Consider the following 17,051-nt stretch of genomic DNA (forward strand, 5'->3'; position numbering starts at 1 on the left):
TTTCCTTTCAGTGTGTTTATTTGAAGAGGGGAAAGAATTGTCTGCCCAGCCGGTGGGATAGTGTAGTGCATGTTTCCCTTGTCTCTTCATTGTATGCTTTGTTGTGTTCATCATGCTATTAATACTTTGGATGCGTTCTTTCAGTATGACTCACCAACGAAATGGTGGGTAAATAATTGTGAGTCTCCACATAAACACATTAACCTTTGCTTTTTTCTCAAGTAAAATGGGATTTGGAAAGGTTGTCTGACATTTATAAGTCATTTAACATTTCAGTGCTTCTATTGATTGTTATTCTATTTGTTGACTAGTTTTATAAACTCCAGCAGTCTTTGAGAAGCCTAGTGGTGCCATTTCAGTGTTCATGATTGAATATATAGATCAAAGCGTGATAGATTTTGGCAAAGAAAATACTAATAGAACAACTTTTATTTCAGTAGGAATATCTTTTAGATAATGTAGTTTTGTCTACTCATACTTCCTACTTGTAAAACAGATTTAGTTTACTTTAAGGAAAGTTGTCCAACCATTCAAACATAAAATGATTTAAATTCAAGTTTAACTTTGATGAAACATAATTTAAATAACCTTAGGTAAGATACTTAAAGTAATTCCATGCATGGATCTTTTATGTCATGAAACTTACTATGTTTAATTTTCCCAGCAGAAATTCAGGAAGCAAAAGCTCCCAGTCCTTCCATAAACCGGCAAACCAGCATTGAAACGGATAGAGTGTCTAAGGAGTTCATAGAATTTCTCAAGACCTTCCACAAGACAGGCCAAGAAATCTATAAACAGACCAAGCTGTTTTTGGAAGGAATGCATTACAAAAGGGTAGGTTGAGAATAACCACGTAGAAACATAGAGTTTTGGTTTGAGGAAAGGTCTTAGAGATAATATAGTGCAACCTTGTCATTTTATGCCTGAGAAAAATCCAGACCAAGAGATGTTAAATTACTTACCTAAGAAAAGCCTCTGAATCAAGCTAAAACCCAACTCTTAGGCTAGTACTTTTCCACTACAACTCGGTGTTTGGATCATCTTTGTGTGGAAATTCTGACCTGAAGCCACTTGAATTATGTGCTTTAGTAACAGGCCTTTTTGACTTGTGACCTTGTAAATAGTATAAACTGCCATAGTAGACCTTTAACTCTGTGCAACCATTGTTAGGCCAGTGGCAGTAATTTTAAGGGTTGTCGTTGTTGAATTCTGTTTTGTTTTTTGTATTTTGATTTTGAATTTTTTCATTCAGTTAGAGAAAGGACAGATAGAATTTAGACAATGAAAGGGACTTTAGCAACTATGGAGTTTCAGTCCCTTTATTTTATAGATGAGGAAGTTGAGAGCCAAAGAGGATAAGTGACTTGTCCAAGGTTACACAGCTAGATTTTGCCAATGTCAACCAGAACTTGTGATTTCCACACCTGTTTCTTTTACCCATAATTTCAGTGGCAATAATTAATAAGACTGCCTGTAAAGGAATTCATTTTGTAAATAGGGATTAATTCTGTTGTAACATTCTATAACCATTAAACTCAGAATTAGCTCTGAAAGTTCCTTCTATGCAGTAAGGAAATCTTAGAAAGAAAAAGGAAATTAGAAAAGCAGCAGGGTGTTTAACTGTTTAGCTATATTCTAGCTGGAGTCAGCAATCACTAGGCTAATAAGCAGTGGACTTGTGTCGAAATAATTTTTAGATATTGAATTCAGTTTGTAAAGGAGAAAAGCTTGCTTTCTCGCCCTTCAGAAATGTAATTAGACTGTGTAAGTAAGTAGCTGTCTTTCTCTAGGTATTTTTTCTCTCTAGAGTAAAACATTTAGAGTCAAAACAAGTGAGCTGTTATTGATTTTTTTTTGTTAGGAAACATGATAGATATCCTTAACATGGAACAATTCAGAGTTCATGTGACACCATCTTTCATTTTTATCAGAACTAAAAACTGAGGTTTTATATTTATTTTTTTCTTGAGCCCACATGAAATGTTCACGGGATAGCTATATTAAGTTAGTGTATATATACTGTAGTACATATAGCATGTATGCTGTATAATATGTTTTAGAAAATTGCTCAACTCAGATTTGGTATTTTTCTTTTGCTCAGAAGTGTGATGTGTTCTTATTCTGTAATAATTTAGTAGACTTCTAAATGAGTATACCAAAGTAAAGAGGTAATTAACTGGTACAAATATCACAATGCCTATTTGTAAGGCATCACTAGTTTATATCAGAGACCTGCATATGGCCTCAGATTCCTCCTGTTTTAAGAGCCACTAAGCCACCTATTTTCCATTTCTACACTATGTGTTTCATGGTTAGGTGGCCAAGTCCTATGCATGTATCTCAGGTATCTTTAGTGTGAAGTCTGCACATACCATATATGAAAGAGATGTTTTTTAAACTGAATGTCCCTAGAGAAGCCCTTTTGGCCTTTGTCTGCAAGTTAATGTCCTTTCAAATAAATAAATAAACACTCTTTACACTTGAACTAACATAACTTGCTTCAGATCACTAATCATATAAATTTCTTGGGGCAGTTCCTCTGAAGTTGTGAAGAATGTGGTAGTATAAAATAGCCTTTGTGGCCGGGTGCGGTGGCTCACGCCTGTAATCCCAACATTTTGGGAGGCCGAGGCAGGCGGATCACAAGGTCAGGAGATAGAGACCATCCTGGCTATCACGGTGAAACCTTGTCTCTACTAAAAATACAAAAAATTAGCTGGGCGTGGTGGCAGGCGCCTGTAGTCCCAGCTACTCGGGAGGCTGAGGCAGGAGAATGGCGTGAACCTGGGAGGCAGAGCTTGCAGTGAGCGGAGATTGCACCACTGCACTCCAGCCTGGGTGACAGAGCGAGACTCCATCTGGGGGGAAAAAAAAAAAAAGTCTTTGTACTCAGTTCCTCAAAACTGCTCAAAACCTTTAAATTAATGTTATTACCACCAACTAAACTTTCTAGATGGTATCCTAAGGGCCTATGCAATATGAAAATCCATTCTTACCTGTTTAAAAACTGCCCAGTCAGCCTTGCCATAAATGGATAATTGTTCCTACTGCATCCCACAGTATTATTCTTTCTAAAATTTCTGAGATCCAGAAGAGTGATCTGCTCTTGCCCACATCTTTCCCACATCATTTCTGTTTTCTCCAAGCCCTGTATATGCCGGTGGTGAGCAGCCTTTTCAGCATATGGGTCAAGTCTAGAAAATTAAATCTTTTCCGAACTGCATTAAAATTTTTAAGCCATTTTATCTTTATCAAGAAACACCTTGTCTACACTAAGATGTTTTTTGTTTTTAGAATTTAAATTTCAGCACCTGCGTAATTTTCATACCCACTGCAGTATGGCAGTATAATGCTTTACTATGCAACACACTTCTCTTTCTTTCCTTTCCTTTCCTTTTCTTTTTTTGAAGCAGTGTGTTGCTCTATCTCCTGGACTGGAGCACAATAGCGCAGTTGCTGCTCACTGCAGACTTGACCTCCCAGACTCAAGTGATCCTCCTGCCTTAGTCTCCTGAGTAGCTGGGACTAGTGGCACACACCACCATGTCTGGCTCAGTTTTTTATTTTTTGTAGAGACAGGGTTTCCCTATGTTGCCCAGGCTGGTCTTGAATTCCTGACCTCAGGTGATCTTCCCAACTTGGCCTCCCAAAGAGCTGGGATTATAGGTGTGAGCCACCGCGCCCAGTGCTATTCAGCAAATGTTGTTTGCTAATATTTTTCTGAAGCTTGTTTATTTTGCTCTTTTTTCTTTCTTGCTAGTCTTACTAGCTACTTAATGTTAAAACATGTATACTCTTACAGTACCTCTATACATTCTTTAAAACAAGATATTTCCATTGCAAATGAGACGGGCAGCTATGTCATTAACACAGAATCCTTTTATGTTGAAAATATAGTTGCCATCAGCTACTTTTCTGTTCTTACAAATCATCATAGCAAGAATTTAAATTGCTGAGCCAAATTAATAAAGCTTAATTTTTAAAACCTAATCTGTACAACATAACTTGAATTATTATTATTTCTTTTTGAGATAGGAGTCTTGCTCTGTTGGCCAGGCTGGAGTGCAGTGGTGTGATCTCTGCTCATTGCAACCTTTACCTTCCAGGTTCCAGTGATCGTCCTCCCTCATCCTCTCGAGTAGCTGGGATTACATGCATGTGCCACCATGCCCAGATAATTTTTCCTTTTTTTTTTTTTGTAGACACAGGATTTCACTGTGTTGGCCAAGCTAGTCTTGAACTCCTGACCTCAAGTGGTCTGCCCGCCTTGGCCTCCCAAAATCTTGGGGTTACAGAAGTGAGCCACCATGCCTGGCCTGATTTTTTTTTTTTTTTTTTAAGATAGAGTCTTGCTCTGTTGCCCAGGCTGTAGTGCAGTGGCATGATTTCGGCTCACCCCAACCTCTGCCTCCCAGGTTCAAGCAATTTTTATGCCCCAGCCTCCCGCATAGCTGAGATTACAGGTGTGCACCACCATGCCGAGCTAATTTTTTGTATGTTTAGTAGAGATGGGGTGTTACTCTGTTAGCCAGGCTGGTCATGAACTCCTAGCCTCACATGATCCGCCCACCTTGGCCTCCCAATGTGCCGGGATTACAGGATTGAGCCACAATACCTGGCCTAACTTGAATTTAAGAATCTCACCTTAACCAAGCTTCACACAGGTCTGAGAGTGATTATGGATTCAGGAGTATATATAGTCACTTATGAAGAGGTATACATTCTCTTTGTCATCTGGACAGAGCTTCATGTGGTGAGGGCAATTTTAAGGCACTGTATAGACCCAATCAAGTGTTAACCTTTCCCATAATAACTAGAAAACCATATTACCTAACTGAATGAGATCTGTGGCTTTGTAAATAACTTTTTTCTGTAAATTATTTATATGAAAACGCTCACTGTAAGACACATGTTTAGACTGCAATTAAATAAAAGTAAATAAAACTTCTGGAAAAACTCTTTTGCTGCTCAAACTATTTAAATCCTGCCCTTGCTAAGTGTTAATAAATTCCTCAGATACATTTTTTCCCTATTCTGAAAGTGTAGCTTGTCCTGCTTTTAAAGGAGGCAGGCTCTACTTCCTCAGAGTACCTACCCTTTAATTTGTTGGATATTGCATTAGTACTTTTTAATAAACTTGGGGCTGGGCGAGGTTGCTCACACCTGTAATCCCAGCACTTTGGGAGGCTGAGGTGGGTGGATCACGAGGTCAGGATTTCAAGACCAGCCTGGCCAATATGGTGAAACCCTGTCTCTACTAAAAATACAAAAATTAGCTGGGCATGGTGGCGCTTGCCTGTAGTCCCAGCTACTTGGGAGGCTGAGGCAGAAGAATCACTTGAACCCAAAAGGTGGGGTTGCAGTGAGCTGAGATCATGCCACTGCACTCCAGCCTGGGCAACAGAGCAAGACTCCATCTCAAAAAAAAACAAAAAACAAAACAAAACAAAACACCCCTCATTTTTTGGGTTTCTCAATTCAGTTATTTTTATTTTTTTAATTTGTATTAGTCCCTTAATACTCCATTCATGGCAATCAATTCAGTTTCTAAAAGACTTCTTAATAGTCATTCTGATAAGCTCTTCTTTCTAAGGAAGCAGTTAAGCACAACATAACACCTTTTGCTTGTTTCATTGTTATTTTTCTAGCCAGTCCTATAAAAATCTGATACTGAGCTGGGCACAGTGGCTCACGCCTGTAATCCTAGCACTTTGGGAAGCCGATGCGGGTGGATCGCCTGGCCAACATAGTGAAACCCCGTCTCTACTAAAAATACAAAAAATTAGCTGGGCGTGGTGGCGGGTGCCTGTAATCCCAGCTACTAGGGAGGCTGAGGCAGGAGAATCACTTGAACCTGGGAGGCCAAGGTTGCAGTTAGCCAAGGTCACACCATTGTACTCCAGCCTGGGCAACAAGAGCAAAAAAACTCTGTCTCAAAAAAAAAATAATAATAATCTGATACTGATTATATTATATGGACTTAAAGCTTTGTACCTGAATGAGGACAAAAAAATACACAGTTTAAGACATGGTTATATCTTCATTCCCATGTTCTTTCCCAGAATAAGTAGAAAGATAAGTGTCCTCCTATACCTTAAAATGACTCTACTGTTGTAAACTATATATTTAATCAAAGAGTAGTTTGCCCTGCCACGTAATTTACTGTCAGAAGAACAGAAGTATGTACCCAAAACAAAGAACCTTTAACTAGCAAATAGGCTTTAATTATTGTGAGAACTTCAGCAGGGGTGGCAACCCAGGACCTAATTTTAAAACTAGAAGCACTGAGGATGAGAAGTGAGGCAGTGGAAATAGCTCTGAGCTCTCCGCATCTATAAGTCATAAGGAAAAAAAGTAGATAAAAGATGTATTTGAGGCCGGGTGCGGTGGCTTACGCCTGTAATCCCAGCACTTTGGGAGGCTGAGATGGGCGGATCACAAGGTCAGGAGATCGAGACCATCCTGGCTAACACGGTGAAACCCCGTCTCTACTAAAAAATACAAAAAATTAGCCAGGTGTGGTGGCGAGCACCTGTAGTCCCCAGCTCCTTGGGAGGCTGAGGCAGGAGAATGGCGTGAACCCGGGAGGCGGAGCTTACAGTGAGCCTAGATCACGCCACTGCACTCCAGCCTCGGCATGGGAGTGAGACTCTATCTCAAAAAAAAAAAAAAAAAAAAAAAGATGTATTTGATAATTATGTTGAATGAGTAAAAATAATTAAAAATGTTTCATAGAAGCACATAGTGATAGGCGAGGGGAAACTTAAATCATCATCCTGGGGCAGCCGTGGTGGCTCAATGCGTGAGGCTGGTGCCATGCAGTCTCCTGGTGTTGGCATTGTCTCCCAGCCTTCTCAGTTCTGCACACAGCTACAAAACAAAAGAACAGTTGCCAGCACTTGGAAGAGGATGTGGATCCAAACCAAATGGAGGACAGATACTCCCTCTACGGACAAGATACTCATGGAAGAAGTCAAGTTAGAAGAGCAGCTGAAGGAGGCTGTAGAAGAAGATAAGCAAGCATTGGCAGATACTGAGGACTTGCAGCAGATCAGCCAAAAATTGGTGGAGGAGGCAAATATGTGTAGCATTCAGGGCTTCTGCAAGGACTCGTTAGAGGTTGCAGATGTTTTGGAGAAGGCAACACAGTGTGTTCCAGAAGAAGAAATTAAAGACAATAACCCTCACCTGAAGAACCTCTGTGAAACTCTCACAATGAGTGAAGTCCAGATTCAGGAAGTGTTCAGCAAGCACTGCCAAGCTGAACCCTGTCAGAGCCAAGTTCCACCCTCATGCGCATGAGGTCTTTTTTTCGTCTTTCTTCACATGCGACAGGCAATGTGCCAGTGTTGTAACAAGGTTTGAGGGAGGCATATCTCACACATGAAAACCCAGCGTGAAAACCCAGTCATCACACTTATGAACTACAGGAAGATCTAGCATGAGGTCTTGTTCCACATGCTGGTTTAGGGGAAAGAGCTGAGCCCAGTGGTTCTAGTTACAAAAGTGAGGTTCAAGCATGGGCAGCCCCTTAGCCCCGCCCTTGTTGATGTGGTGAAGGAAGCTTAGCTGCCTCTTACAAGATTTTTTTTTCTTTAAATCACTTGCCGTAGTTCATGAAAAGCTGGTTCATGTTTTTTCATCTAAATACTTTTGACTTTCCCTAAGGCTGTTGGAAAGCAGAAGTAACCAGTAGGTAAACAGAAAAGTAAGCTGATCTCACAGTTGCATTAATGAACTCCTATTCAGGAGTGTGTTCTCTGATTTTTAGTACCGCATGTTTAATAATTCCACTTACTTAGTAAAAAAGGCCAATAGGACACTACAGGTCTTCTAGAGTTCATGAATCACGCTGTATCTGCTCAGACTCTAGTGACATCAAAGTATTTTAAATGAACAAAATGTCTTTGGGAATTCTGCTTTTTGGCAATCTGGACCCTTCTGTCTGCACTGTGTGTCTCTTGTGCAACTTGTAACATGGGAGTTACTGGATTTCTTAGCCCACTACACATTTCATTCAGTAAAGGGAAGGCAAGGGTTGAAACATTTCTTACGCTAAAAATAATTTTATGACCTTTATGAAGAACATATGCGTTCCTTAGACACTGTCTAGCTGCTAAAAATGATGGATTTCTGGCTTTTTTGTTTGTTTTTGGAGATGCAAAATGAGCATATGTATCTTAACGGTTCCCACCACCTTTATTTTGCCAGTAATTGAATTTGACACAGTTAGTTTTGCCCTGTTTTCTTCATCTAAATGTGGAAATGTTTAAGTCTGTATTCTACTAGTTACTAATGACCTCAAGATATACTCCCTGGTGAGATGGACTTTCTCAGAATATGAGGACTGCATGCTTGGCACACTTTAAATGTGTGTTTCATTTTTAAAGAGGATTAAAGCCCTCATATGGTTCTTTTCCTTTAAAAAATTATTGAAGGCAGCACAAATTGGTAATACAAAAAAATATGGACATGAAAGCTAATACCTAAATAGATTAAGCAATTAACAGCAGTACAGACAAAACTTAATGAACCCATAAAATAGACTGTGGCAATTCACATTGAAATGATGGAAGTTCTGGATGAAATACACAGAAAACATAGGCAAGGAAAATAGTCAAAGGTTTTCAAAACTGGAAGTGGAAACAAAGATCTCAGCCAGACTGTTAAGAAAGTGTATAGAGTGCCTCTCAGCATAATGTTCAAAGATAGACATCCACTTGTCAATGTCTTAATCACAGAGTACAAATTTATTTTAGAAAAATAAAATGACAACTTTACTCAGATGTTATAGAAAAGATGCCAGGTGCGGTGGCTCATGCCTGTAATCCCGGCACTTTAGGAGGCCGAGGAGGATGGATCACGAGGTCAGGAGGTCAAGACCAGCCTGGCCAAGATGGTGAAACCCTGTCTCTACTAGAAATAAAAAAATTAGCTGGGCGTGGTGGCACATGCCTGTAGTCCCAGCTACTCGGGAGGCTGAGGCAGGAGAATTGCTCGAACCTGGGAGGCGTAGGTTGCAGTGAACTGAGATCACGCCACTGCACTGCAGCCTGGCGACAGAGCGAGACTCCATCTCAAAAAAAAAAAAGATTATAGAAAAGATGATCCCGTACAATGATTAGAGAGTACTTGAGGTAAAGGATTTACTCACTGCTCTACTATCTTTTTTTCTTGGAAAATTATGACAAACCTTTTGGAGTTTTGTAGAGCCTAAAAGAACTTACCAACACAAAGCTGCTCTCACTTTGCCCCTTTGGCAAACACTGTGAGGGGCCTGAGAGTTACCTTATTTGCAGGCTAACAAATTAACCTGCCATGGTTTCACAGATACTGGCCAAAGACACGAGTCTCCTGGGTCAGAGACAAAGGCCAGTTTCTTACAGCAGTAGCAGTAGCCAGAGCATTTGCATTTGTGCTTATCCCTGAGTATCTGTTCCTATGGGATAATGCAGAGAAGACCAGGGAAAGCCTGTGCATGCAGTGAGTTGTATTAGAGGAGAGGAACCTTGGATTTAGGGATCCTTATTAGACAGTAAGCAGTCTACCCTTTTCTCTTGAAGGAGGCACTCTCTCTGTCTCCTAAAGCTGTTTTCTATAAAGAAATCCTTGAAAAGATGTTGCAAAACAAAGGCAGTCATTGCCTTTGCTCACAGATAGGTAGAAAGAAATCTATGGACAATTGTCTTCAGCATCTTATAAAGGGAGGAATGGTAATAAATGGCCACATTTATTCATTCAACCCATACTGAGCACTAACCCTGTGCCTGGCCTTGTTCTAGGCATGAGGATATGGTGGTGAACAGTGCCCTCGTGGAGCTAACATTTTAGTTGGGGAAATGGACAATAAGCAGATCTGTAACATAGTGTTAAGTCCTACAAGAATGGAAAGCAGGATGAGAGACAGTGGCAGGGGTGAGTTCTTTTACATTATGAAAGCAATACTGTACTGGAGCATAAACTGCAGTAGGAATAGAAAAGGAGTTTTCTGCATTGTATTGTAAAATTACAGGGGTTGTGCTGGGCTGGGGGAGGAGAACATGATCCCTTGACACCAATAAGACAGGCCTCTCGGGTCTCTAAAAGGAGCTCAGAGAGTTTCTAGTTGGAAGCGAGCACTACAGGTTGAGTATCCCTTATCCGAGAGCCTTGGGACCAGAAGTGTTTCAGATTTTGGGGTTTTCCCAGATTTTGGAATATTTACACATATATAAGATAACTTGGGACTGGGACCCAAGTCCAAACACAGAATTCATTTGTTGAATATATGCCTTACATACATAGCCTGAAGGTAATTTTATACCACATTTTAAGCAGTTTTGGGCATGTAACAGTTTTGGCTGCTTTTTGACTCTAGCCCATCATCACATGAGGCCAGGTGTGGAATTTCCCACTTGTGGTGTCATGTCGACACTGACAAATTTGGGATTTTTGAGCATTTCAGATTTTTTATTTTTGGGTTAGGAATGCTCAAATCTGTAGTAATAATCACAAGAATGAATATAGTTTCTTCTAAGTTAAGTGCTAAAATTTGGTGCAAATGAAAGGTGTAAAACCATGTGTAAACTACCTAAAAAGATCGAATGGATAAGCTTTTGCAGAAAATACTTGAAGGATAGATTTGGGCACTGCAGTGTGTACCTGCTGTCCCCCCTACCCAGGAGGAGGCTGAGGCAGGAGGATTGCTTGAGCCTAGGAATGTGAGGCTGCAGTGAGCTACAATTACATCTGTCAATAGCTACTAAACTCCATCCTGGGCAATGTAGTGAAATGCCATTTCTGAAAAAATAATAATAAATAAAACAATAACAAGTTAAATTATAGCACCATAAAGGAAAATTCAAATATCAGTTAAAATGTTAACCATAATAAAGTTAGACTTGAGAGTTTAATAGTTAAAAAAAATACTCATCTTGGCCAGTCCCGGTGGCTCATGCTTATAGTCTTAGCACTTTGGGAGGCCAAGGCGGGCGGATCACCTGAGGTCAGGAGTTCAAGACCAGCCTGGCCAATGTGGTGAAACCCTGCCTCTACCAAAAATACAAAAATAAGCTGGGCATGGTGGCGGGTGCCTGTAATCCCAGGTACTTGGGAGGCCAAGGCAGGAGAATTGCTTGAACCCAGGAGGTAGAGATGGCAGTGAACGAAGATCACGCCATTGCGTGATGGGTGACAAGATGGGTGATCACACCTGGGTGACAACAGTGAAACTCCATCTCAAGAAAAAAAAAATCTCATCTCACACTCCATAATGGTAGTCGTTTTGTTATCTAGACCCATTCTGCTTATTGAAAGGATTTGAGGTTTAGAAAATTAATTTAAGAGTGAGAGAACAGAGTCATAATTTGATGGTACTTGGAGTTTATAAACATATTCTTATGGACATGTTCTTCACATAGCTACTACTGTGATTACCTACATAGAAGTCCAGGCATAGGCTGGGTGCAGTGGCTCGTGCCTATAATCCCAGCACTTTGGGAGGCTAAGGCAGGCAGATCACTTGAGGCCAGGAGTTTGAGACCAGCCTGTTCAACATGACAAAACCCTGTCTCTACAAAAATTACCTGGTGCGATGGCACTCGCTTGTAATCCCAGCTACAAGGGAGGCTGAGGCACTTGAACCTGGGAAGCAGAGGTTGCAGTGAGCCGAGATGGCACCTCTGCACCACCAGCCTGGGCAACACAGCAAGACTCTTGTCTAAAAAGATTTAAAAAAACAAAAAGTCCAGGCTTAAAACTAAAACTAGTTCTCTGAAAAAATATCTCCAGCTGACCTAAATTGTAGTCCATGGATGTATTTGTCTGGTGATCTAATTTAGTACAGAGCTATAACTTGGAGAATGTATAGTGTAAATATATTTCATCAATTCATAGATGAGGGCTAGATGGAAGTCTCCTTGGAGAACTGGAAATAGAGGTTTGGGGTGGTGGTAATGAAAACCCACGCATTTGACCTACGGAGCATGCTCAGATCGAGGCTCATCCTGCTTTCACAGTCAGCTGGGGGTGGGTAGGGTGGGTAGCTTTAGGATTTTTCTCATAGAGTAGTTCTGGATCTACTTGGGTTCACACCGCAGAACAGGAAGATGATAACCTTTCTGGCGAGCATCACTAGAAAGATCTGGTCACCACCATCTCACCACAGGTGTTAGTATAAAATAAGCACACTTACTGCTGCTGCCACCGTACCTATCTAGAGAAGGAGACAGCTCCAGTAAGAAAAAGTGAGACTGACGGTATGCCCCACGGTACTTTGTCCTTGTTTGTAATTATAGAATATTATAATGATTGCATTCAGTCTTCCCATTTAAATAGAAAGCCATCTGAGCATTTTCTTGACCTTTTTATAGAATTGGTACAGTGGCTTGAGTTCTACTAATCGTGTAATGAGTAATGAGTGCTTTTAGAATGAATACAAATGTAATTTTTAGGAAATTCAGGAAAAAATCTTATCAAGAAAATCCAAGGGAAAACAGAACAGTAATAGAAGTACAGATATAGCAACATGGCAAGATAAGTCCACAGAATTTACTTACAGTGTACATACTAGTGATAAAAAAATTAAACAGCCTAGCATTTTAAAAAAAATAATAATTTTAGGCCGGGTGGTGTCGCTTACACCAGTAATCCCAGCACTTTGGGAGGCCAGGGCGGGCGAATCACGAGGTCAGGAGTTCGAGACCAGCCTGTCCAACATGGTGAAACCCCATCTCTACTATGAAAAATACAAAAAATTAGCTGGGCGTAGTGACGGGCAGCTGTAATCCCAGCCACTCGGGAGGCTGAGGCAGGAGAATTGCTTGAACCTGGGAGATAGAGGTTGCAGGGAGCCAAGATGGTGCCACTGCACTCCAGCCCGGGTGACAGAGTGAGACTCCGTCACACACAAAAAAATAAAAAGTAATTTTTAAAAACAACAGCAATAAAGAATGTTAAATATTGAGAATTTAATGTGGCAAATTAGAAGTTCATTCAAAGAATTAAAAGACAGTTTGATGGTGGCCAGGTATGGTGGCTTATGCCTGTGATCCCAGCACTTTTGGAAGCCAAGGCGGGCGGAACACTTGAGGTCAGGAGTTCGAGACCAGCCTAGACAACATGGCGAAACCCTGTGTCTACTAAAAATACAAAAATTAGCCAGGTGTGGTGGCGCACACATGTATTCCCAGCTACTCAGGAGGCTGAGGCAGGAGAATCGCTTGAACCTGGGAGGCAGAGGTTTCAGTGGGCCAAGATTGTGCCACTGCACTCCAGCCTGGGCGACAGATTGGGACTCCATCTCAAAACAAGCAAACAAACTTTGCAGGTCAGTATAAACAGTTAAAATATCATTTAAATTACAATGTTTCATTATTTATTCTAGAAAAACAAGAAAACATATACCATATGATTTTTTTGTGAGGGGGTAAAAAGCAAGAATTTGTGAAGCAGGGAGGCTTCTAAATCCAGCAGACTTTTAAATATATTCTAAAATGAAAGTCTTCACACCTAGATGAGATTTGGGTAAAAAATGAAAATATAGAACAGTGAAATAAACCAGAGATTTCAGAAATAGATTTCATTTCTCAGGAGCAAGTTATATGACAACTGGGAGGGTGAGAGGGAATAAGATCGTGCTTTACTAAGTGCTGATGATGACAGATAGGCTTGTATAAAGTTAATTTTAGTTACGTGTTTCATACCATGCACCTTACATTTCAGCCAAATCAAAGAGCTAAACATGAAAATATTGAGAAGAAAGTAGATTAGGATATGAGCTTGGTATGGTGGCTCATGCCTTTAATACCAGCACTTTGGGAGGCCGAGGCAGCCGGATCACTTGAGGCCAGGAGTTCAAGACCATCCTGGCCAACATGGTGAAACTCTGTCTCTACTGAAAATACAAAAATTGCCGGGCTTGGTGGCCGGTGCCAGTAATCCTAGCTACTCGGGAGGCTGAGGCAGGAGAATCACTTGAACCGGGAGGCGGAGATTGCAGTGAGCCAAGATCCCGCCATTACACTCCAGCCTGGGTGACAGAGCGAGACTCCGTCTCAGGAAAAAAAAAAAAAAGGAAACAAGAAAAAGAAAAAGGTGAAGAAAAGAGAAACAACCAAGTAGCTCTTTGCATAAGGACTGCAGCAAAATGGCCAGCAGCCTGATTTAAGCTCTTTATCCAGCAGTTTTGGCAAATGGATTATTTCAGCATCTGTACTTTTCGGCAGTGGGACAGGGCAGGGCCACACATGTCACTTCCAGAAAGGAAAGTAGACCGTCTGGCTGGGGCCAGACCAGGTGGGACTCTGTCATCCCAGGAACCTGGAACCTCCTCCCCAAGGCCTCAAAAAAAAAAAAAAAAGAAAGAAAATTAGCTGGGTGTGGTGGTGGAGGCCTGTAATCCCAGCTACTTGGGAGGCTGAGGCAGGAGAATCGCTTGAACCCAGGAGGCAGAGGTTGCAGTGAGATCACACCACTGCACTCCAGCCTGGGCAAGAAAGTGAGACTCTTATGTCGGAGGAAAAGAAAATAGAAAGTAGATGAGGATATGTATTTCACCTGTAGAGGGGAGCTAAAATTGAACTATCAAAAAATTGTTTTGTCCAGGCGTGGTGGCTCACACCTGTAATCGCAGCACTTTGGGAGGTCAAGGCAGAAGGATCACTTGAACCCAGGAGTTAGGACCAGCCTGGGCAACACAGTGAGACCTTGTCTCTATATATTTTAAAAAATTAAATAAAAAGAGGAATGAAATCTAAAAGCTAAAAAAAAAAAAAAGGAATTTGTTTGTCTTGAGTCGGAGTCTCACTCTGTCGCCCAGGCTGGAGTGCAATGGTGTGATCTCGGCTCACTGCAGCCTCCGCTTCCAGGGTTCAAGCGATTCTCCTGCCTCAGCCTCCCGAGTAGCTGGGATTACAGGTGTGCACTAGCATGCCCAGGTAATTTTTGTATTATTAGTAGAGACGGGGTTTTGCCATTTTGGCCAGGCTGGTCTTGAACTCCTGACCTCAGGTGATCTACCCGCCTCAGCCTCCCAAAGTGCTGGAATTACAGGCATGAGCCACTGCGCCTGGCCAAAAGAATTGTTTTTAATGACCAGATAAAAGGCTTAATAGTATTAACTTTTTAAAAATCTGTGCGATAAAAAATAAAACAGTGGGAAGTCATGAATATAAATAAGAGCTTAATATAGTGAAATATCTGAACTTTACTAAAGGTAGTACCTAGGCTTTTATAGATGAGGGATCAATTTTAATTCAACCAAATTGCATGTATATGGGTAACTAGTTGACAGTAACAAGGGCTGCAGTCAAGGTGATCACAAAGTGCCATGAGTGCTTGGCCATTTTTACTGAGGGAATGAGGTGACTGCTCCTGACCCCAAGTGTCCTGCCATCCTTTTAGAGTTAAGCCGGATGGTCAGACTGCTGCAGGCTTCCACAGGATGTATCGGCCCTTGGTGTGTGATGTCATTGGCCTGTGTAGATGAGGTCTGTGACAGCCGGTCCTGGGGGTTTGTTCTCAGCCTTATTCATGTTCTTCTACTGTGACATCCTTGTGAGAACCGTTGGGAGAAATTTTTGATTTTGGTGTCAGAATTTCACCTGAAGAATTTGTTTGCTTTCATCTTTTGAACCCTGAATTACATAACTGTTTTCATCCTAGTGATGGTTGCTAAAAAGTTTAGTTAGAGACAGATGTATGGGCTGACTCTTGACTAATTTAGACTTCTTCCAGGAAAACATTTCTGTCTTGTCATCTGTGGCTCTGCTTTAGGTCTCTCTCCATGTTTAATTTTTTTTTTTTTTTTTACTTATTATTGTTAAAAATTTTTTTAAATTTCTTTCTTTCCTTTCTCTCCTTTCTCTCCCCTTTCTTTCTTTCCTCTTCTCTTTTCTTTCTTGAGATGGGGTCTCACTATGTTGCCCAGGCTGGCCTCAAACTCCTAGGCTCAATCGATCCTCTAGCCTCAACCTCCCAGAGCACTGGGATTACAGTTATTTGTTATTCTTTTTATTTTCTAGTCTCTTGTGCTGAACTGCATTTATCTTTTAAATAGACTTTAAATATTCTTTGGCAGAAAGTGAGAAACAAATACATATATTACACCTATAAAATCAGTAAAACCAAATAAAAATTATCAAGCCCAATGTTGTAAGGGCCATAGGGAAGTAAGTGCATACACGTGGTTAATGACAGTGTGCACTGAGTTTCTGAGGAGTGTGGCTAGCAATAGATACTTAGTGCTATAACGCTGTTTATTCATATTAAGCGGTTAATGCCACTTTTGGAAATATATGACAGAGAACCGAAAAGAAGATAGTCCTTACAAAATTATTTATACCTACAGTGCACAACAGTGAAAGAGGGGGAGCAACTCAAATGCACAGTGGTAGAGGAGAGTCGAAGAAGTCAGTTAATATAATGCAGTGTTATAAAGCCACCAGAAATGATTCAGTGGATTAGATAAATAGAAATGTACGTAAAATATGTAAATTATCAAAACATGCATTAAATCTATTTAAGAATATGTAGATTTAGCAAAAAGAATGAGATGGTCATGGTGAGACCGCTAGGTGGGAAGGGGTCCCCGGAAAAACTCCAGCCAGCCTGCCCACCGGGGTGGAGTTTTGGGAAGTTTGCACCATTTGTAGCAGGGAGGAGCCTGGCCCCTCTTCTTTCTGTGTGGAGCCCAGGATTCTAGCTGCTGGCAGGAAGCACTCTAGCAGGGACTCTGGCCTGGTGAGTGTCTCGGATTCCCCCTTTTCTTCCTTTTCACCTAATAAAACCCTGTCTTACTCACCATTCAAACCGCCTGCGAGCCTAAATTTTTGTGGCTGTGAGACGGACAAGGATCCCGTCTTTGGCTGAACTAAGGAAAAGTCCGGCAACAATGGATATTGGAAATAATATTAATGGATAGGTTTTACTCTCCTGCAGGATTAATATAACCTGTGAGTACTTTTAGGCTTACTACCAGTACAAGGAATGGCTTTTGGAAAGTTCTTAGAATGTAGAGCTGTGCTTCTGCACTTTGTTCAGCTACAAGCAGCCTCTTTGTCTCTCTGTTTCAG

General features: G+C 41.0%; 1 protein-coding gene and 2 pseudogenes across 34 annotated transcripts in view; 2 read left to right on the forward strand and 1 right to left on the reverse strand.

Annotated features, from left to right (window-relative positions):
• The window catches only part of RABGEF1 (RAB guanine nucleotide exchange factor 1), a 164,487-nt gene that overhangs the window by 131,471 nt on the left and 15,965 nt on the right, over positions 1–17,051 (forward strand). For 15 of the 34 annotated variants that reach the window (XM_063814286.1, XM_054655638.2, XM_054655640.2 and 12 more), the window contains one exon: positions 668–834. The exons of 6 other annotated variants lie outside the window; for them this stretch is intronic. In XM_063814286.1, coding sequence (XP_063670356.1) covers positions 668–834 — 167 coding nt within the window. Of the gene's footprint in view, positions 1–664; positions 835–17,051 lie in introns of all 34 variants that reach the window. 13 more of the 34 variants (XM_063814290.1, XM_063814291.1, XM_054655639.2 and 10 more) reach the window with 1 other exon arrangement.
• Positions 6,291–17,045, forward strand: LOC129135537 (grpE protein homolog 1, mitochondrial-like; annotated as a pseudogene).
• LOC112209934 (small nucleolar RNA U13) lies at positions 7,326–7,436 on the reverse strand (annotated as a pseudogene).

Source organism: Pan troglodytes, chromosome 6 (genome assembly GCF_028858775.2).
Source record: "Pan troglodytes isolate AG18354 chromosome 6, NHGRI_mPanTro3-v2.0_pri, whole genome shotgun sequence".
Lineage (NCBI taxonomy): Eukaryota > Metazoa > Chordata > Mammalia > Primates > Hominidae > Pan > Pan troglodytes.